General features: G+C 46.0%; 3 protein-coding genes across 3 annotated transcripts; 2 read left to right on the top strand and 1 right to left on the bottom strand.

The window, feature by feature from the left end:
* Nucleotides 1-290: 290 nt before the first annotated feature.
* On the bottom strand, nt 291-2,701 carry elp5 (elongator acetyltransferase complex subunit 5). Its single transcript, XM_056575851.1, has 8 exons — nt 2,367-2,701; nt 2,214-2,274; nt 2,056-2,136; nt 1,743-1,954; nt 1,089-1,264; nt 897-992; nt 703-803; nt 291-596 (listed from the first exon to the last, which is right to left on the bottom strand). Exons 1-8 carry the CDS (start codon nt 2,419-2,421, stop codon nt 488-490), a joined length of 891 nt encoding a protein of 296 aa, XP_056431826.1. The 5' UTR covers nt 2,422-2,701; the 3' UTR covers nt 291-487.
* Nucleotides 2,658-8,090, top strand: phf23b (PHD finger protein 23b). The gene is made up of 5 exons (XM_056575833.1): nt 2,658-3,362; nt 4,482-4,513; nt 4,652-4,744; nt 4,864-5,506; nt 5,639-8,090. The coding sequence occupies exons 1-5, from the start codon at nt 3,335-3,337 to the stop codon at nt 5,830-5,832; spliced, it is 990 nt and encodes a 329-aa protein (XP_056431808.1). The 5' UTR covers nt 2,658-3,334; the 3' UTR covers nt 5,833-8,090.
* Nucleotides 8,091-11,824: 3,734 nt separating this feature from the next.
* On the top strand, nt 11,825-21,949 carry plscr3b (phospholipid scramblase 3b). The gene is made up of 8 exons (XM_056575826.1): nt 11,825-12,276; nt 12,903-12,992; nt 15,393-15,739; nt 16,170-16,212; nt 16,763-16,983; nt 19,239-19,400; nt 20,377-20,538; nt 20,796-21,949. The coding sequence occupies exons 2-8, from the start codon at nt 12,980-12,982 to the stop codon at nt 20,853-20,855; spliced, it is 1,008 nt and encodes a 335-aa protein (XP_056431801.1). The 5' UTR covers nt 11,825-12,276; nt 12,903-12,979; the 3' UTR covers nt 20,856-21,949.
* Nucleotides 21,950-22,002: the final 53 nt, after the last annotated feature.

The raw sequence follows: 22,002 nt of genomic DNA, 5'->3' as shown, positions 1-22,002 counted from the left end.
CACGTCCACGTGGAAAGAAAATAAACAGACGTGGACGAGCGGTTACTGAGTTTGAATTTAGTTTTTTTTTTTTTTTAGGAAATGGAGATTAAGGGTTTTATTATGGAAGTAAATAGCCGTGGTCGTACGGGTGCCCGTTTTGATATTGGATATATCTGCAGGAAATCCATATAAACCTATTCATTAAACTACTAAAGCTGTTCATTATGTTCTGTTCACAAACATGTGATTTTTAAAATCGTACTCTAAAGTCTTGACACAATTAAGGAAATTATAAAATAATTTAAATAAAACAACCACTTCAGTATACCGCATTTATTTGTATCATAAAAAATATACAGGCATTTTCCCAAAGAAAGGTCAGAGGAATTGAATTCAAAGAACCAAGAAGAAAATAACTAAGTGATCGAAGGCAACGTATGCTTCCTTGCAATATAAAACTTCAAGGCAGGGCATAATGTAAGACACATCAGTGGGGTTTTATGAACTAGATGTCGAGGTCATCATCGGGGTCCTCCTGATCATAATCATCGTTGGCATCGGGCTCATACAGAATCCGTCCAGATCCTGGCCCTGGACGAAGCAGGGCTGATTTTCTGTCAAAAAATAAAAGATGAATGAATAGAGATGCACATTTGTGGTTGTGGTGATGGTTATAACAGGGGAACATTTTCAAAGAAAGTGGAGGACAACGTTGGTTACTTTTCTTTGCTGAACACAAAGGGCAGTGCTAGCTTCTCCTTGGCTTGGCGCTCCTGGTCCGACAAGCGGAGGTTAAAGGTCAGGTTTGCAGTCGGGTCCACCTAAAGAGACAAAAAACATATATAACCAAACGGCTTAGCCTCTGCAAGTCCCAGTGAAACCAGATACAGGGATGTGCAAAGCAGGTAACGCACCTCAGCATCACCAGCTTCATCCTGGCCGGATCCGACCGGTACGGGCTTGCTCTGCACCTTCACAGTCATATCATCACTGATGCTGAACCTCTCCACCTGGGGACAGACAACTGTTTTCATGAATAGGGTTGAGGCATTGGCAACAAGAACCTGGGGACGGAAGACAAGGTAATAAACATAGAAATTGCTTACAGCTTGCGATATCTTTCCGGATTTTGCACGCCGGATGGTTTTCGCCACGGCTTCATGGCATTGGTGCCCGGGCGCGACGGTTAGGACTGAAGTGGCGAGGTGGCATATGCTTCCCACCATGTTGCGGTGATGCATGTCAGAGTGTAGCAGGCCAAGAGTCGTCTTCACAGCTCCCCCTAGAGGACAGAGGCGACATCATGCGTTTGATTAATACATGAAAGGAGGATTCAGGGGAGAAAATAATGCAGAGCAGTGTTAACATATGTGATGTCGCCGTATGTTTGGGATTGCCTCATCACTGATCCAGCGGTCATACTATGTTATAGCAGAACTTCTGGGGGTAGGCGGCACAGATATTCTACCGAAGAAAACGATGAAGCCCTCTAGAAGGCGGCTACAGAATGTTGATTTGCAATGTTTACAGACACTTTTCTACAGTTTACTACAGCTAAGTGCTTACAGATTCCCGTTTCCAGCAACACGATTGGTCGAAACTAATATGAAGCAAAAAAAGGTGAAACGCCCATCCACCTAGATTTTAATCTTAAATGAAATTATTGAGAGTAGAGACTGCCAAACATTATCCACGATAGAGCACTAAAAGATACAACAACACATTGTTGACTATGTGCAGCCATCTAAAGTATTACTTACCCTTTTTCAACTGTTGCAGAGTTTTACATACAGCAGAAGGGCTGAGATGTCTCAGGATGAATGAGAAGGAATCAATGACCAGGGTAACAGGCTTGGAGTGCTGATTCGAGGTCAGAAGACTATCAAGTTCTGATGTGATGAACTGGTGGACTGTGAAAGGGGGATTTTCATTCCAACCAAGGGGGTCATGGAAAGCGTTGTGAAATTTTAACCTGCATTCATAAATATAAACAACAAAATGTATATAATCAAGCTCAATCGAAATCATAGTGTTTGACTACTCACAATAAACTGTCTGTCAAAATGGGCGTACCTTTGGAGGCATGAATGGCCCAATTCATGTTTTAGCTCCTCTTCATGAAGTTCAAACGCTAGTAAATGGACAACTTCATCCCTATGAAAATATCGATAGATCAAGCAGTTAAATCATTACACGGACTACAGGTAATTTAAAAAACTGCTGATACTCACCTCTTTAATGCCGCTTTGATAAAGCTCATCAAAAGGGTCCGCCCAGAATAATGTATAGAATCTGCAAATGTAGATGAATAATGCAATCGTTAGCAATGCTCCTCGCATACAACCATTCGAAATGTCAATTATTGTAGGTAAACAACATTTTACCTTGTATTATAATTAGCCCTCCTCCCTCAGTTCCCTGTATTAATTCGAGCAACATGACAGAATCCAGCCCAGGTAGCTACAGCTAGCTAGCACACATTGGATACGCAAACGTACATACAGTTCATTCCGATGTGCAAGTTTGTAAGAAGGTTTGTCATAAAAGAACACACGTCTGTATATAAATCCGACTGATTACCAATTGTATATACATGTCGAATTTCATGACATGGCTCATACTACCGCGTATACAATGCTCCAAGTACCATGTCGGTACCCGAAAAAAAAGACTGCAAATCCCGGGCACCTATTTCCGTTCCGTCTCCCATGGTACTTGTAGTTTTAAAATGGCTAACGGTTTGATTCCGCTATGGCCACAGTGCGTACGGTGAACTACTATACCCAGAATGTACCGGTCGTTGTCAGCCCGCTGACAACCACAAGAGGCTGTGCGCGCGCCGTGGAAGTCAAGGCTGCGGAATTGTATTTTTAGTCGTACTCGGGCTCCGTACGTAGATTGTAAGACACGAAAAAACTTGCGAACAATAACCGGTGCCAGTATGCATTTTGTGTACGGATCTACACAACGCAATTGCGCCTTCTTAAATGGCACTTACAAACTGCCACACTTCTAGTTCGCTTCGGAGGATTGTGTTTGCAACCGGGCTAGCGGTGACGAAGAAAATGAGCTACAGATAGCCAGCCACACAGACGAATTCGCCGTAACGTTACTTCGCCGTGGACCGATCCTGTCGTTTCCCGATCACCGATATCGGGACTTAACCGTTCTCATAGTTGTACAGAAACAGCCTCCCACGAGGCTCCACGATCTCGGACCGGGTCTGCCTCGCCGCTCGGTCGGCAGTGCGGCGCAGACACGCCGGGGGACGAGCACCGTGCGACGGCTACTCCTGTGTGGCTAGCTCGCCTCAGCCTGCGACTGGAGCCAAGGCCTCGTTCGTGAGGCGACAATGCTTGGAATAATGTCCGAGCACCAAGGTATGTATCTGCGGACAGAACGGGCAATAGATGTTTTTCGATCGAGCGTGTTTTTTGGATTCGAATAGCTTTGGCTCTGGACTTTCCCACCTGGCTGGCGACCCTATTGTAGACATGGGGCTGGGATGAGTCTGTGTGTGACGACATTCGGTTAACTTGGAAAACGCGAGTGTTTACAGCACACCCAGCATGAACTTCAGTCGTGCACGGTGATCGTAGAAGAGATATTTAATTGGATTATCGTTGTAGGTTGTATTAAAGCCAACGCGAGTCTTGTTTGTGGCGTTAGCACCTAGCGCTAGCTAGCGTTGTACTGCGCGCCACTATAGCGTGTTATGCCGTCTGTATTCTCCAACACTGACGCCCGATCATCATACATATTGACAAAATACAGTTTATGGGGACCGAGTGTAACTATAGACCACTGTGTTGGTCGAGGACATGAACACCAGCGATGCATTGATCACTGCACGGCACACATCCCCATGAAGCTAACGGATTGGTGCGCCACCATTAACGTTACATCTGTAGCCGAGCTAACTCTAATCTAGGCAGGGGCTGCATCTCGGTCGAATTTTATATATTAATAGCGGTTGCCTTCAGCTATTTCAAAAGACCTGCAGCGTTGGGTTTTTGATCTAAAGAATCAGTCCAGACCAGTTGATCGAGGGCTCCTTCGTACTTGTTGCGTTCGAGTGCGTCTTGAGTGCTAGCAGGCTAGCATGTTGGATTAGCCTTTTGCATAGTTGTCAGAAAATGCTCGCCAGCTGCGATCATGTTCCTTAAAATTAGCACCGAAGTCAACATTTTTGCCACTGATGTGTAATGGCTGTATCGTTGGATGTGGGATAACGTCGAAGCGAAGCATTCAACTAACTAGCTCCACTGACTAGCTATCGCCACTAAATTCTGCCTTTCTCCAGTGGCCATAGGCGCAATTGCAGTTGTCAAATTTCTTTAGGGTTCTTTGAAAGTAGTTTTTGTGGTAATAACTACGGCTGCATTCGACATTAAGTTGTATGTCCAAACATGCATTTATGTCATATGCTACCGCGTATAATTGGTTTGTTCAGTACGTATTAAAAATGTACGTTTTTTTTCCATTCTTTTTTTTTTTAGATTCATTATTGACATGCAAGACTGAGCCTCTGGTGAGTACAATATTAATAAAAAATGTTCATTAATTGTTGCCTTTTTTAAGATTGACTATCGACATATTAGCAATAACTCTGTATGTTTCCAAACTATGTAACCCATCCTAATAAAAGTTATCCTTCCCTATCCTTTAGCCTCCTGAAAAGAGAAAGAGGACAGTGGAGGACTTTAACAAGTTTTGCAACTTTGTTTTGGCTTATGCTGGCTACATCCCAAGCCCAAAAGAGGTAAGTTGCCCCATTCAGTGGCTCAGCAAATGCAGAGTAATCAAAAAGGGTTACAGATGTATCTCATACCTTAGCTTTGAAGAAACACTCAGCTCTCCTTCTCCTTCTTTCTTCCTTAGGAGAGCTCATGGTCGCCCACTTCCTCGAGCTCTGCTCACAGCTCGGGGCTCTTGGGAGATGGCGGCGGCGGCGGCGGGGGCGGTGGTAACGGAGGCGGCAGTTCCATGGGTGCCACCTGGGGGGACGGCAGCTCCGACATCCACACCATCCACACATTTGTGCGCAAAGCACGCGCCAACAAGGGCAAAAACATCCGCCGCATGCACTCGGATAGCAGCCTGCTGGACAAAATGCGCCTTAAGGACTCTCTGTACGAGAGCCAGGTCGGACACAAGGCCGAGCGCAAGAAGGACAAAAAGTTGAAAAAGCTCTCCCTGGGCTCGGCCGGCACGGTTGCGGACAGCGGCAGCAGCGAGGGAGAGAAGCGTGCGCGCATCAAGCGCAGTAAAAACCCCAAACAGCCCAAGGCACCAAAGAAGCTCAAGAGCTCCACCACCCAGAGCGAGACAGACTCGGAGGCGGGCCACGTGCACGGCCCGGAGGCGCGGCCCGTCCGGGACGAGCTGCTGGCGCACGGCGCGATGTCCCCCGGCGCCCAGGGGCCCGGCAAGGTCCAGACGGACGACTCCAACCGGGAGGCGGAGATGAGCTCGAGTGAGGGCGAGACCTGGATCGCCGACGAAGACATCATGGTGGAGTCAGGTATGTCCGTTCCACACACATGCAGCAGGGTTTTTTGTTTGGTCATTGCTCGCTTGGCTTGAGCGGCCGTGTAAAGACCTGGCACAAGACTTGTTTGGTAACCCCTTGTGCTCTCCTTGTGGTGCGTCACAGGTGACGATTCGTGGGACTTGATCACATGCTACTGCGGGAAGCCGTTTGCCGGCCGGCCCATGATCGAGTGCAACCAGTGTAGCATCTGGGTGCACTTGTCGTGCGCGAAGATCAAGAAGTCCAACGTTCCTGACATCTTTTACTGCCACAAGTGCAGGGACGTGCGACGCTCGGGCCACAAGAAAGACCCTTAAAGCGAGGGACGCAGCGGCGGCGGATGGAGCACGCTCACAAGACCTCCCACCGAGACCTGTTTATTTGTTTGTTTGTTCCTTTTTTGGTTCTCATCGTCGTCCTCAGAAAAGCCTAATCCCTGCGATGCCTAACGCCACGACACCCCAGTATCTGTACGGGTGGAAACTGTAGGTGACCCCTCTTCAAGACAATCACCGCCATTCTTCATTTGTCAAGTCTGCTTCTTTGTTTGTTTTTTATTTTTTATTCGCGCCCGCTCACACACAGCTCGATGGAATGCCACGGTTACAGTGGAGAATTGTCTTTTTGTAATTCGATTGATTCAATTTTAGATTGACCGCAGGGGTTGCATTTTTGTTTTTAGATACAACAGGATTATCTACCATGTCGGTTAACATAATTCCCAGTAGGTATGTCATATTTGGGATAGACGTTCTTATTTTTTCAGTTCCAAAGAAAAATATCATTGACTTTGGAGCGAATCTCCCCCCACACACACAGACTTATAATCAATGCAAACCCTTATATTGTATAAAGAAAAACGACATGACTACATTGAAGGAAAAGGTCACCATTGTTATACGTAAAGAATTGTCTATGTTCTAGATGGGCAGCTCACTTTCCGTTTTAAATTTCAGCAAATAGTTTGCTTTTATTTAGCAATTTTGAGTTTGTCTTGAAGTGTACACCTCCATGAACGTTTTCAATCTTAAAGATATTTGTATTTAAAAGAAATACTCGACTCAAACACTTTTTTTGAACTGTACACAAATGGAATATAAACGTCTGAACTTCAAAATGCATGCAGAACATTGTTTTTTTCTTTCCAACAGTGCACTTTTTAAAAGAGGATCCCTCGTACACCTGTTGCTAGGCAGATGGGTTATGGGCAGTCTCATTATGTATGTAACAACTCTCCATGATTCAGTGCTTAACAATTCTGTCTGGCTTGTCAACTGTTGCTTTAAAGTTACCATATACTACCTTTTTTATTTTAAGGTTAATCTTTGAACCTGATATTATTTGTTCCACGTTTTAGTAATCTGATTTTCAGTTGTGGAAGAAGAAGAAGAAAGCTAGAGGCAGTTGCGAGACAGTGCATGAATGGTTGTAAAATATTTTTTTGTTTTTCTTCCTGTAAAGGCGGTGAGGGATTGTCCTCCAATTAACAGGAGTGTTTGGTATGATTGGCTTGCGTCAAGAAGAAAGCTGGCCGTAGTGTACAGAACTAGAGGTTTAGGACAAACAAAAATGGTCAACGAATGGTGGTCCTTTCTTTTTTTTTTTCTGTTTTTGTTTTTACCATTTACCATTTGCATTTCCTTTTCCCAGTGGGAGAGTCTTGGTTAGTCCCCAGTAGAATTTGCACTCTTCATACTCCTCCTTCAAATTTATGTACATATCCTGTTCTTTGACAACTGTACATATGTGAAAGTGAAGAGAAAATAGCCAAGCAAATACTATATTTTCTGCATTCTGATTTTGTTTTCTTTAATTGTAGCTTGACAAATAAAAGGTCGTTTTGGGGAAACATCATTTGATTTGGTTTTATGTTTTTTATTAAGACTGGGTATTAATCAGTTAAAAGTATTTTTATTTACGCAATTTCCATCATGCACACAGTGAAGTGCTTGTCATATTTTGGTCTTGCCACTAGAGGGTGACATTCTACGTATATTGTTGACGTCGGTTAAATCAATATTGATAATCTGCAATATCAGGAAGGATAAGTGATTGAAAAAAAGTCCATTATGCAGGATTCAGATTGGTGTAGATGTTTGTTGAAGCCAGCAGCAAAGAAGGCAATGGTTGACATCCTTATTAACTGTATTCTTCCCAATGGTTACTTGACGCTTCCTGTAACAAATATATACACACATATAAGCATTTATTTCACCATTCACATCACATTGATATGTAAACACTAACATTTCTTAATTGATGTATCCTGATGTCTTACCTTCCGGTTTCGGTTACCGGACATTAGAGAACTGCCAATGGAGTCCATAGGAGCCAGCTTCCTCCTGTGGGATAGGAAGGCATTGATTCCAGGTAAGCCAGGTTAATACAACGCTATGTTGATTATCCATAAGTGAGCCTCATTACTGACTCGCTGCCATCAACGCCGAAGGTGTAACTGAATGAGACGAAGAGGTGACGACAAAATACATACTAATTCACTCAAAATACAGTAAACGTTTTTGAGTGACATGATACAATTTTAATTGTAGTACAAACCAAATACCCAAATAGGTTTGGGGTGCATAATCAACCACGTGATTTTCAGTGCCTGTTAAAGGCACTATTTAAAAAAAATAAAAAAAATAAAAACGTTTTAAGTGTTTGCGCACATTTTCTGCAAATTTTGAATTTTCCGCAAATGTTAAATTTTCCGCTCCTTCTCTTCTTGAGTTACCGCCCGAATGTTGATAACTCGCCCTAAGTCTCGGTACGTTGCACGGCACATATTCCCAGAGGTCCGCTGCACCTTAACGCCTCCCTCACCTCTTCTCCTGGCTCCTCCTGTGGCTGTGCGGGGGGTCTTGGCGGGAGGTCGGAGGCAGGTCCAGCCGGGGCAGGAGGACGATGCCCGCGTGTGTACGATGACCCTCCAGATCCCAGGGGTCGTCCCCGGGAGACAGGTCCCCGGGATTCGCCTCCACGCGGGGGAAGTCTGGGTTCAGCAGGCTGACCTCCTGGGAGAACCGCGGCGGCAGCCACACGGTCAGAGGATATTGCAAGTTTAGTGAATATTTCCAAATGCATGCAAGTTTCTGGGTCACTGGGTTTGAACCGTGACCTTTTTTTTTCTCTGAATGTCGATGTGATGTTCGCTGGCCGTTCGTTGTTGTATCAGCATTTCCCAGAGCACATTTCTAACGTCCCAAGCACTAAAACAAAGCATTAGAAAGTGTATAGGAACCCACCCTTTTGGCTCTGGTGGCTTTAGGTAACACAAAAGCCGACATCTCCGTCACCAGCAGGTGAAGCACCAGCAACGGCACCGCACATCTGCAGAGCATCTGCGAAAAGAGACTGACAACATCAAATGTGGCTCATTGATACACGAATCTCTGATGAAACTTTGTTTCCCTAACTCAACCAAAACACCACGGCTTATGCCCTTGACGGAATAGCTTCCCAGGAAGAGGCCAGTGCTGTGAGGAATGAAGCAAAGCCTCACCTTCAGTCTTCTTGGGGTCTGCGGGGTAGGTTTCCGTGGCAGTGGAAGGCCTTCTCGGTCTGCTGGGGCTGGATTGGCTGCAGGGTGTGTTCTGAGGCCAGTGCGGTGACTTTGCTGAGTATTTGTAGCCTTAGACCTCTGGGTGGGTTTATATGGAGCGTCTTGGGCTGTTTAGGCTAAGGGTGTGTGTTCTGGAGGACGCTGGCAATTAACATCTGATGGCTGGCGCTGTCATGTACGCCGTTGACTTTGTTTTACAGACACACACACACACACACACACACACACACACACACACACACACACACACACACACACACACACACGTGCACATACTCACACACACGTGCATATACAAACACACACACACACACACGTGCACATACACACACACACACACACACACATGCATACAGAAACACACACACGTGCACATACACACACACACATTCAACACACATGTATAAAACACACACACACTCAGATACACACACACCCCTCCCTCATGTACATGAATCCTCAACCTTTGTCCTATTCTGTAGATATGAGGATGGATTTAAAAAACATCCATAAGGGAATTGTTTTGGGCGTTTGGATTTGAGGTTTACTGGCTTGAGCAAAGGATTTTACATAATCTGTATAAAACCTCAATCTAGGTTTCATCTCGATGGGAATATTGGTATCGATCTTCTCTTCGTTCATCTGATTGTTTTTAGTAATTAGATGAATGATTAGATGAAGATTTTAGTAAGACGTTTTATTTTAGCAGGAGGTGTTTTCCTAAATTCTCTATTCCTGAATATTATCAATATGGACGGTCATAAATAAGGACAGGCTGCCAGAAACCCATAATCAGCCATAGTTAATCATTCCTTCTAATTCATCCATCACCATCAATTCTAATGATGCACTTACAGTAAGAGGAGCCCATGCCCTGTACACAGATATGGGAGCACTCCCTCTTTGTTTGTGGAACGGAGAAAACCTGATTGGTGCTGGGGTGTTCTGCCCGGCTTCCTCACAAGATCGTATCCAACGAAGACCACACACACACAGACAGACACAGACAGACCCCCGTTCTCCAAGTGCACAGAGGGAAGACATAGTAGCGACGGACAGAGAGATAACGACAGAGAGATTAGCAGGGGTGGAGGGCGTGTGGAATATGCACGTTCCGACACGTTTTCACTTCTGCCCTTTCTCCCGCCCTCCACTGTTTGTGTCTATTTATAGAAGGCCGGCCTCGCTGAACATAGAATGTGCGCTGATAGATGTGCGACGTATAAATAAACCAAGGAGGAAGGGTTTCCTAGAAGAGTCTTGGTAAGGGCAGGGGCGAGATAGTCCTTAGTGATTAGTCTCTTTTTTCAGGGGCTACTCTTTCTCTAGCCTTCTCTACTGGGTAGGAGACCTGGGTGTGCATACAAAGGCTTATATGTGTCGATAATGTAGCCTACTGTGGTAAGGTTGTAAGGGCAGGGTTTACCCACAGTTGTAGGCTCTGTTGGCTCTTTTTTGAGATTATGATGAGATTATGATGTAATCTCACCAATTTTTCTGAATATTACAGATTATTTTCATATTATCTCAATTTCTTCTCAATCTTAATGTTGCTGTGATGAAACGTTTTAAAAAGGTTTGTGATTTTTGTCAGGGTTAAACCACTTAAAACAGAAGACCCTTCGTTCAACACAAAATGTAGCATAAAGGTTGATAACATTGATGTCCCAATATTTTTTTAGTTAGAAATAACTGATTGTTTTAAAGTGTTTGATCCAACTGTTTATGAACTCAAGCCAATATGTCAAAGTGAAAAACGCAAAGAAATTCAAAAGATAAATAAAAAAGTTTATAATTATAAAACATAATCCTCTATATCTGAATCGTCTGAGGACGGTCAAATTCAAGCTCTTTACCATTCCAATTTCAATGTGGACGCACACACCACATGTTTAATTTCGGACGGTTTTAACAATATTTTTAATGAGATTCCACATTAAGAGCGGGACAATAAGTGAAGACAGACTTCTGGCCCAGAGGAGGGTGGTGCCAACGTGTCTGACCGTCTGTCAGTCCCCCTGGCGTGTTCCACTGCTTGTTGACAGAATCACTTCCTTATGGACTCCACCCCCCCGGGGTCGCGTACCGCGGGGGCGGGCCGGCTGTAAGTATCCCACCTCGGAGCCGGGGCTTAATATAGCCATGCGAGTAGTGGTCTTCGTCAGGCTGCGAGTATTAATCAGAAGATGGGTCAATAATATGGTGTAATATGTAATGAGGTATAATGACATTGGGATCTTCCATCTCTGTTGAGTGTATCAGAAGTACGTTTTACTGAAATAAATGCAGATGTTGACACAGCCCCGATTTTAGTCATAGGCGAGAAAACATGCAAACATATTGGCCGAAAGGCCAATATGCAACCGGATATCAGGGGCTCCAATGGGCATCTAACGTGGGGGCCCAGTCATTCTAGTATGAATATATGACAAAACTTTCCAGACAAATATATATGTATTTTTATATATTCTAATGACTTACTAACACTTTTATGAAAAAATATGTAAACAAAAGCACTTTTAAAGCTGCACAAAATAACAAAATATCGATTTTTTTTTAATTATAAAATGCACTTTGAGGGCTACCAACGTCCACCAATAGGGGGCGCGCCTGAGGTGACTTCTTTTCGCAGTCACAGTGGAGAGAGGCTCAGTGAAACATGATTGCATTTGCTTCCCTCTAGTGGCAAACGCAGAAAGGTTACTATCGCTGGATTTCAGGGTGGGGGTAAAAAACACAATTAAGGAAATCCCCACGACGGTCACCCCAGATCATTATTACTCGTATGAATAACAAGTGATATATATACCATAGTAATACAAGGACCAAGCCTGAATGTCGGCCATCTCTAACATAAATCAACACGTTGGCTCTTGGCGTTGGGGAATTAGATTATTGACAGCATAATCGTTGAGCTTCTCAAAGGCGACGTGCAAGAATTATGATCACGTGGTCTCACGCTTAGTGTGATTGGGGAAGGCGAAGGAAAAGTGTGAGAGTGATCGGAAGATAGCCTACTGCTCCGAAAAAAACAAGTGGGAGGAGTAAATGCATCGCCAAACTAAGCATCAGTGACAGATTATTTCGTTGGCTCCATCGACAGACGACCAGAAACATCAATACTAACCCAGTGATCTTACGCGCGGAGAGCAATTCCAATTCGCAGTTGGCCTTCGCGTCGGAGGAACGCAACGTGAAAGTAAGATTTTTCTTGATAATTTTTTTGTTGGCATTAAAGGTTGTTGGCGTTTTTATTGACATTACACACAAAACGTGCTTCCAAATAATAGTTGGATATATATTGCCACAGGCACGTCGCCTGGAGACGTGGATGCGTTTTGCGTTTTGCATGTTACTTTGACGCAACAGGTTTAATAACCAGCTCTGATATCTGGCGTCACTACTATTATGACTGTTAACCAAAAACATGGGGCACCAGAAGTCTCGTCTGTATGGGACCACTCCTCTGTCCCATGAAGTTTCCATGCTCCATAATAAAGTCAGGCCAGGAGCGCCGCACCCATTTCTTTAACGTAATCCCCCAGATTATATGCCTGCCAGCATGTTATCATATTGAACTTCCATCCCGATCAGTTATCTCTTATCACGGCGTAGAGAGGCAACCCGCACAGCACGGTTTCATTTGTATTCTTGTCTTCTTAACTCGACCTGGTGTGTGTGTGTGTGTGTGTGTGTGTGTGTGTGTGTGTGTGTGTGTGTGTGTGTGTGTGTGTGTGTGTGTGTGTGTGTGTGTGTGTGTGTGTGTGTGTGTGTGTGTGTGTGTGTGTGTGTGATTCCACCCTCATCCTCGACCTTCCTCCACAGGTTCCCATAGAAACCTTCTGGTTTGGATAGCCGCCTCTGGAGTTCTCTTTGCCCTGTCCAGCCGTCTGATTCCCGCCATGTCCGCCCCCGGTCAGTATTATATTACTTTGGAATAAAACAAACAAATCAAAACAAACATGGAGCAAGCATTGTTGAGTGAAGTTGAATGACGCAGAACTAAAATATGTATTGTGAATACACATGCATTTGGTGTGGTAGTCTTGTTGACTTAATGTTTGATTTGGTGTGGTAGTCCTTTTGACATGATGTAGGTTTGAATTGGTTTGGTAGTCCTTTTGAAATAGAAGTATGAATAGGTGTGGGAAGCTCATTGAAAGAGCGCAAACATGAGCTCGGGCCATCCATCCCACTTGCTTACATGATAAAGATATGTCTCCCATGCGTCTATTCAAACCTACCCTGGAGGGCTGTTTAGAAAATAAATCGCCGAATCATAGGGGTAAAACATGTCTAACTAGTTTGTTTAGTTTCGTAGAAGAGGTTGGAGGTTATTTCCACGTAGTGGGTTATTGGAGGAGTGAGAACCTGGCAATGAACTATAGCCTACAGTGGGCTCTTGAACCAGGTCTTCCGCAGAACGCATGCCCTGAGGAAGTCTCTTATTGCTATCGGCCGAGACGCAGCCCAAATTCCTTCACTCTCCAAAAAACAAACGGTGTCCTTCGTGAAAGGCTGTTTAAAGGGGGGAGGTGGTTGCCATGACAACTCCACTTAAAATTCCCCTTCAAACCGGGCCAACAGAACCAAGGGGCTGGTGTGTGTGTGTGTGTGTGTGTGTGTGTGTGTGTGTGTGTGTGTGTGTGTGTGTGTGTGTGTGTGTGTGTGTGTGTGTGTGTGTGTGTGTGTGTGTGTGTGTGTGTGTGTGTGTGTGTGTGTGTGTGTGGGCTTTACAATATAAAGGGAAGGGTGCAGCAATTGCGGCATTAAGTGGAATCATTCACATCTGTTTTGGTTCCCTTAAAGGCACATGACATGTTTTTCAGGAGGGTCAAAACATAGCAAAAACAGCCAAACCCCCACATGATGTTTTGGGGTTCCGGGTTACCCAAAAGGTGCAGCATTTTGTGAGGAAAAGTAATTGCATCGTTTGAATGAATCATGCGCTACTTTTCTACTTGCATTCATGTGTGGGCCAGATGCAGTTTAATTGGCTGCCTTCTGCCCTGAATCACCAAGTCGCGACGAGAATGTTAGCGTCTATTGTTGGACTGGTTCCCCCCTTCCTCCAAACCTGTAGGGTCAGGTGTGATTCATTAGCTGAAGCATGACAGGATTGCTAGATGGGTCCAGTCCCCCCCCCCCATTTATCTTTTGTGCCATTATTTCGCGCTTGTGTTTAAATTTCGAACTGTATTCCTTCTGTTGGGTTTGTGAAAGTCAGAACTTCTTTTTCTTTCTATTCTTCGTATGTTTGTTATTTATTCATCATCAAGATTCTAGAACCATCAGGGGGGGGGGGGGGGGGCCGCAACCTCCTTATAAGGTCATCCCGCGTTTAATTCTACCGGCTTGTTGCCACATGTGTGTTATCAGTCGCCGCAATGTGGAAGTGCTGGCCAAATGGTCCGTTGTGCAATCCAAGGAAAGCAGATAGTGCTTGTTAAGGGCATGATACTGCGTGTCAAAGGTCCACTCAATTTGAGTTTAAAGTTTATAAAGAAAAGGTGAGGTTCAAAACGCCCGAAGCAACATGCTACCTGTTTAAACTCGTTCTGGTTGCTTTGCCTACAACCGCTTCATGTAAAAAGTAAGCATACAAACACAGGGTAGTTGTAGTGTCTTTATGGTAGTCTCCAATTAGTGCTAGAGGTTGGGTTCCTTCCATGTTGCCCGATAATCACTGAATCTGTGCAGTTTATGACGTTTGTGTTTATACTTGCAGTAAAAATGATGATACACTCTGGGAAAAATAAATGAACATTTGCATCCAAACCGACCACTGGCACTCTATCTTAACCCCCGTCTGGCTTACTCTTTTCCATTGGCTCCTTATCCGAGCAACGAAGCCTCTTTGCATGTTTTCGTATTTGAGGATTTGAATATGGGCTACAGGTGCAACTCTGTTAAAGCGTTTACAGAATGTAAACCCCAGTAGGTTTTGCACATTTCCCACCCATCCACCCGTGTCTCTCTCCATTTAAACCCAACCCACCCCCATGTGCTGTCTGTCACCACACACATCCTCCAAGGGCGTCTGACATGGAGCTGTGGTCGACTGAGTGCCCCCCGAGCCCGTTCTGCCGGCCATTTGAGCTCGCCCTGCAGCAAGGCCTGGAGAGGAGCAATACCCTTTCTCTCTGCTTCCGATACGCTATTTTCTGGAGCCAATCACCAAAGCTGGCTTTTCCGCCTGGCGCGCTATTGGCTGGTTTAACACGACGACGATGACAGGGAAGCGACGGCATGTGGCCAATTGCGTACCGAGTCGCCCGTTGACCCCCCCCCCCCCCCCCCCTTATACCCCACCAGGCTACCCCGGCGCCCCCAACCAGCCGCCCTACCCCATGGGCCAACCGGGGGGCTACTCCATGGCTCCCTACCCGGTGCCCCAGGGGGGGTACGGGGACCCCCACCAGGCGGCCCCGCCGCCGGGCTTCAGCGTGGGCTACCCGCCCCACCCGGGACCCCACCAGGACCAGCCCATCATGTACCAGCCGGGCCCCATGGCCCCCGGCCCGGGCCCCGGGGACCAGGGCCCGCCCCCGGCCCACAACCCCCAGTACGCTGACTCTCCCAAGGGCAACGCCGTGTCGCCGGCGCCCGGGCAGGTGGTGGTCCCGGTGGGGGTCCCCCCGGGCCTGGAGTACCTCACCCAGGTGGGTTCTGGGATTTATCAGCGGCGTAGTGCTGTTGTTTGAAGGGGACGTATTACACCACCAGGTGTGGGTGTGGTTAGCCGTTACGAGCCGTTTTGAAAATCGACCTCTTCTGACATCACAAGTGGGCGTGTCCTCGTAGATGTGTGCTGGATAGATCGGTCTACCGGCCTACCCGGTCTACTGGCAAACGTTGCTCATCTATCCGTCATATATCTAGGTGGACACGCCCACTTGTGATGTCAGAAGAGGCCGATTTTTCAAAACGGCTTGTAACGGCGAATCACACTCACACCTGGTGGTAGAATATGTCACCTTTTAAGAAAACATACTCATTCTGGGTTTTGTTGTGTTTTGTCTGTCGTCCGAGTGATGCAGGGATTGGTTATGATGTTTTGTCATGCATGTTTTAATTTTGCGTGTGTTTCAGATTGACCAGGTACTCATCCACCAGAAAATTGAACTCCTGGAAGGTAGGATGTCTTCTAGACTGGTAGGGCTGGTAGCTTGTGTTAGTTTGTGTATAGAAAAGGGTTTCCTCTATTTCAGGCTATTCGTTCTAATGCTGACTCGTAGTAATATATTTTTTTATTTAAAGCTCTTTAATGATATCTTAATCTTTGAACACACCTACTTCCTTTTTTCGTCTGAATGAAAACTACGACATGTTAGTTTTCAGAAAACTGAATTACAGGAGTTTACCTTTCAACTAACGACCCCTTTGAACTCACACTTAAATCAGTCAAACCACCAACGCCAATCCATCACATCTTGTGCATCTCCTAGCAGTAGTTACTACTTATCTCTCGGCACTAATAGTGTCTAGGTGTCCCTGGGCAAGGAACCTAACCTTAACTACTCCCGACGAGCTGGCGGTCGCCCTGTATGGCTGACGGCCCCGTCGGTGTGTGAATGTGTACGTGAATGGGTGACTGTCAAACACTATTGTAAAGTGCTTTGGATAAAAGTGCGATATAAATGCAGTCCATTTACCATTTACAATTGATCTCCCCCCCCCCCCAGCCCTCTTCAGCTTCGAGACCAACAACCAGTACGAGATCAAGAACAGCCTGGGCCAGAAGATCTACAAGGCCAAGGAGAAGAACGACTGCTGCACGCGCAACTGCTGCGGCTCACTGCGGAGCTTCGACATGAAGATCAAGGACAACAACGACCGCGAGGTCATTCGCCTCGTCCGTCCCTTCCGCTGCGTCTCCTGCTGGTGCCCCTGCTGCCTGCAAGAGGTTCGAGTCCCTCCGTGTTGAGGGTTTCCCCCGTACAGAGGCGCGCATGTACAGCTAGCAGGGAAATGCTAACTTTAAGCTAACCTGCTTCGCTCTTTAGAAGCGTGAGAGTGGACCCATTGAAACCAAAGTACTTTATGTAAATACTCTGCCTGCTTCTCTCTTTTATAAGTTTAAGAGTAAACGGGTGAAATGGAAGAACTTTATGTAAATATATAAAAAATGGAGCAGTATAAAATTTAGTTAATTCACAGTGTCTTACGTTTTTATATTAATGTGTACAGAGGATGCAGTGCCAAAAGCAGTGTTGGATGCGCATGGCGTTGACTGACTGTGTGTGTGTGTGTGTGTGTGTGTGTGTGTGTGTGTGCGACGCCGGTTGTGTGTTGTGTAGCCCTTCACAAGAAGTCCATTCATGGCCGATGCAAAGCAGCATCCTATGCTTAGCATCTGTGGTACTAACCAGTAATGACTCAAAAAAGTCTAACTTGATATATTAACTTACGTTCATGTGAACAGACTGGTATTCATTTGTTTGTACCTTGTACCATGTCAGTAACAAACAAATGAATACTAGTCTGTTTACATGAACATACAAGTTTATAAACCAGTAATGGATCGTCCACTTTTGAATGTAAACCGACCCCGTACATACGAGGCATTAGTGTGTTTGTGTGGATACGAACCGATCCATTGGAGCCCAGCCAAGAAGCCTAAGGTTTGCCAACACGCCTGCTATCTAGGTGCCAATATTTGGACCCCTCCGACTGCTTTATGGCTGGAGTTCAAGGCTATCTTTGCCATTGTTAATATTTGACCGCGTTGATAGAGGAGACCACTTCAGTCTCTAGGGAGTCAACACTGACCCCTTAATGCTGTCCCAAATATGGGCATGGGTTGGTCTGAAAACAGAGCTCGGGCTGGCGGTCCCGTAACGGGGCCGGTGTTGTGAGTGGCAGGTCGGACGGTTGCAATCAGGCCGGCGTTCCCCAAACGCCGCTGCTCAGGAAGGTCTTTGTTCAGAGTCCCTGAAAGGCGCCGTTGTCCCGCTTAGAACCAGTTGCTCCTGCTCCCCGGCCCGGGACAGGTCTTATGCAACGTGACATTACATCGCAATGGTCGCCTCCATTTCTGAGATTTTGAAGCGTAAGAATGTTATGGGTAGTAGTAACGGTGCTTTGGTTGTTGATTTGTAATTAGCTGTGAAATAATTTGTGTTGACACTGCCACTGTGTTTAGGCAGTTTCGAGACGTGGCGAAACTACGTATATATTAGCCTAGGATACGGTATATTTACAGGTATTTACGATTTTACATTACGACAACTCTCTCATCACAAACACACACACACACACACACAACTGCCTTACGGTCGCACGCACACACACCTTAGGGGAACACACACACACGAAGATGCATGCACGCACAAACATGCAGGCACACGCACACCTCTTGGGGTCTCTCTCTCTCTCTCTCTCTCTCTCTCTCTCTCTCTCTCTCTCTCTCTCTCTCTCTCTCTCTCTCTCTCTCTCTCTCTCTCTCTCTCTCTCTCTCTCTCTCTCTCTCTCTCTCTCTCTCTCTCTCTCTCTCTCTCTCTCTCTCTCTCTCTCTCTCTCTCTCTCTCTGCGTAAACGGCATCATCGTCTCTTTGGCGACATCCCACCTCAGACTCTCCGCTTGTGGGAATCCGACCTAGTCTTGCGACGGTCTCCCGTGACAGGGCTCCATGTTAAACTCATGAGGCCCTTTGGCAAGGCGTTGAAACACAACAGTCGGTCCCTGGATGGCTTCTAATGAACCACTTGGGGAGAGTGGTTCGACCTGTGTGACTGAGGCTGAGGGCCATTACTCTCGCTTGTTTCCTCATTTCCTACACTTTGTAGTACACTGTTAAGCGCATTGGTGGCATAAACGAGCGGCCGTGTGTTACTTGTCAGTCCGTGACAGCTCCGTTGCCTGGCTCACTCTGTCAACACCAGAACGACAAGGAGAACAGCTTTGAATCTGGGGGACAAGGTGGGGTTAAAGTCCACCCCCTTTGGTGCATTATGGGTAATCATTAGATACATGTTTGTTTGTACACATTTTGTGGGCAACACTACAAAATGGCCGCACCCTAAAAAGTGCACTAAGTATGACACAGGGGGTCCAATCTGACCATCTTGTATAAACCCAGGTGGTCATGTCACGTGATCCATGATGACCAGACTCTCATACTCTTCTTCTTCTTCTTCTTCTTCTGTGTTTCGTGACAGTTGGAGGTCCAGGCTCCACCAGGCACCACCATCGGCTACGTCAACCAGGACTGGCACCCGTGCCTGCCGCGCTTCTCCATCAGCAACGCCAACAAGGAGAAGGTGATGGCGCTGGAGGGGCCGTGCTTTGCCTGCAACTGCTGCGGAGACGTCAACTTCGAGGTGAGAGGCGGCCGCCATTTTGTTTCTGTTACTTTTGACTAGTAATGTGTCTTCGAGGCTTGGCTTTGATCTTTTTCCTCTGCTTTTACTTTCTGAGACGTTAAAAAAATAAAGAATATTTCTTTGGTATAGTTTTAGCAGGCGAGCTTTGCTTATTAGTAGGAACAATTTCAAGATTTTCGTAAAGGTTTTAGAAATAACAAACACATTGGGTTCCATCGGAGGAAATGCGATGGGGGTGGTCAAAGTGTCCGAGGGGTGTGGTCAAAACCCACTTCACACTTGCACTTATTTCATAGTACAAAGTTTTCCCCTATTTAACAACTTTATACATTTTGATAAAAAATAGCACAGAAATGTTCACCAACACTTTGTTTTGTTGAACCAGCAGGACACCTCATGTTTATTTTCCCCTCCACCTCTATAGTTCACCTCTCCTCTAGACAGTAGTCATAAATGTCAAGCCTATCTCAGGCTTCAGATTTGAGCCTATAAAAAAAGGAAATATTTTACATTCCTCATATAAAGCCTGCATTGGCCTATCGCAGGGCTAGGCGTGTTATGTCACGTTTGCACCGTCCAATTACAGCCATTACATTTTCCCACTATTCAGCGTGATGGAAAATTGTGTTTATTTCAGGCTTGAATTGAACTATGAAATGGAGTTCAGGGTCCAACACACCACAACGGTGGAAAATTGTGTTTATTTCAGGCTTGAATTTAACTATGAAATGGAGTTCAGGGTCCAACACACCACAACGAAACTAAACGAAAAAGACCCCGTTCTCCAAAGTCCGCTCAGGTGAACGGTGGAGAATGGTGCGATTGATGTCGTGTACCTTTCGTTTTCACGATGGTTCCGATAAAAAAAAAAAAAACAGCCTAACCACAAACGGTTTCAACCCTCAAACGTGGATCGCTTCCCGGCCTCATCTTCTGCTTCTAACCGTTGAACCGCGTGATCTGCGCCCCGCAGCTGAAATCCAAAGACGGCAAGGAGCCCATCGGACGCATCAGCAAGCAGTGGAGCGGGCTGCTGAAGGAGGTGTTCACCGACACCGACAACTTCGGCATCCAGTTCCCCATGGACCTGGACGTGAAGATGAAGGCTGTGCTCATGGGCGCCTGCTTCCTCATCGTGAGTCCCTCATCGCACCCGCGCCGGGAAGGCCGGGACATGTTTTGTGGTCGTCGTTGTCGGTGTTGTTGTTGTTGTTGTTGTGGTGTGTCTTTGAACGATTTGTGTCTTCTTCCAGCCTCTGGAGGATGTGACGTGTTTCTGGTCGTCGTCTGTGTTGTTGTTGTTGTTGTTGTTGTTGTTGATGTTGTGGTTGTTGTAGTGGTGTGTCTTGAATGGCTTGTGTCTTCTTGTGTCTTCTTGGGTCTGCCCTGCAGGACTTCATGTTCTTCGAGAAGGTGGGCGAGGCGAACCAGCGCAGCACCGTCTTCAGCTGAAGAGGAGGAGGACGACGACAGAGGAAGCGGACGGCGTGGTGAAATCTGGGCTTTTTATCCCTCCTGCTGCGCGCGCCGCCAAGCTTAACTAGCCAGAGGTTTATTTTCTTAGGGAAAACGAGCAGAACCTTATCCGTGATGCCCCCCGGCCAAGTGCACAGTCACGTCTTACAAACTTTACCCCTGAGAAAATAAACTTGAAGTTATTTAAACTAAATCGGCCTCAGTAGGTGCCCTGCTCTTGTAATAGTGGCTCTGCACAAATCGAACGCCGTCAGAAGCCACAGAGTCAGTTCCCTTTTGTTTTTTTCTTGCATGATCATTCTTACCATGTTCTGTTATATAGTGAAACAGGAGGAAGCCATAGTTATAGAAAAGCGTCACTTTTTGTAATGGTCCCCAGTATCAAGCCAAGTGCGTTTTTGATTCAAAACGGCCCCGGAAATTAACCTTTTTATACGAGGCCCGACAACACTGCCTTTTCTATGGAGTCCATTTGACCACGCCCTTTTGGCCAGGCGCTTCTTTGTGAGTGTCAGTTCCTGTTCTGGTAACGCTATCTCACAGCCCCACATCTGAAGAATGCACCAAGCCGGTGACTTGCCTCATATCCGATGATATACATCTATAAGCTTGATCTGTCATTATCCGCAGAACTTTGTCTTGTGAGGCGTTTTTATGATGGTTGTTGTTTAAACCTGTGTTTCTACGAGTATGATGTGCTCCCTTGTAATGGCATTATAGCTTGCATTCTAACTCACCTTTACGCCGCATTGTATAGCAACAACCTTATTTTTTGTATTTTATTATTTCGATAAATCCTATGTTTACGACTATAATATTCTCCCTAATCAAACCACTCGCTATCATGTTATGTTATGACATCGTCATGGTCGGAGTCGATGATTTCCTGTGTGTCGTGACAGGGCTTGCGGTGCCTAATGGAGTGGGGCCTTTCAATGCACTCAACAGTGGCCATCAACAGTTTCTGTCCCTGTGGTGTACCGCAGGGCTTTCGTGTGGCAGGGCGCAACCCGTTTATAGTGAGAGAGAATAGAGAGAAAAGAGAGGTGCATGAGAGACGGTTAAACAGAGGAGGGAGGGAGGGAGGGAGGGAGGGAGGGAGGGAGGGAGGGAGGGAAAGGGA

The sequence above is a fragment of the Gadus chalcogrammus genome, chromosome 17 (assembly GCF_026213295.1).
Source record: "Gadus chalcogrammus isolate NIFS_2021 chromosome 17, NIFS_Gcha_1.0, whole genome shotgun sequence".
Lineage (NCBI taxonomy): Eukaryota > Metazoa > Chordata > Actinopteri > Gadiformes > Gadidae > Gadus > Gadus chalcogrammus.
This window is presented reverse-complemented; position numbering and strand designations above follow the sequence as displayed.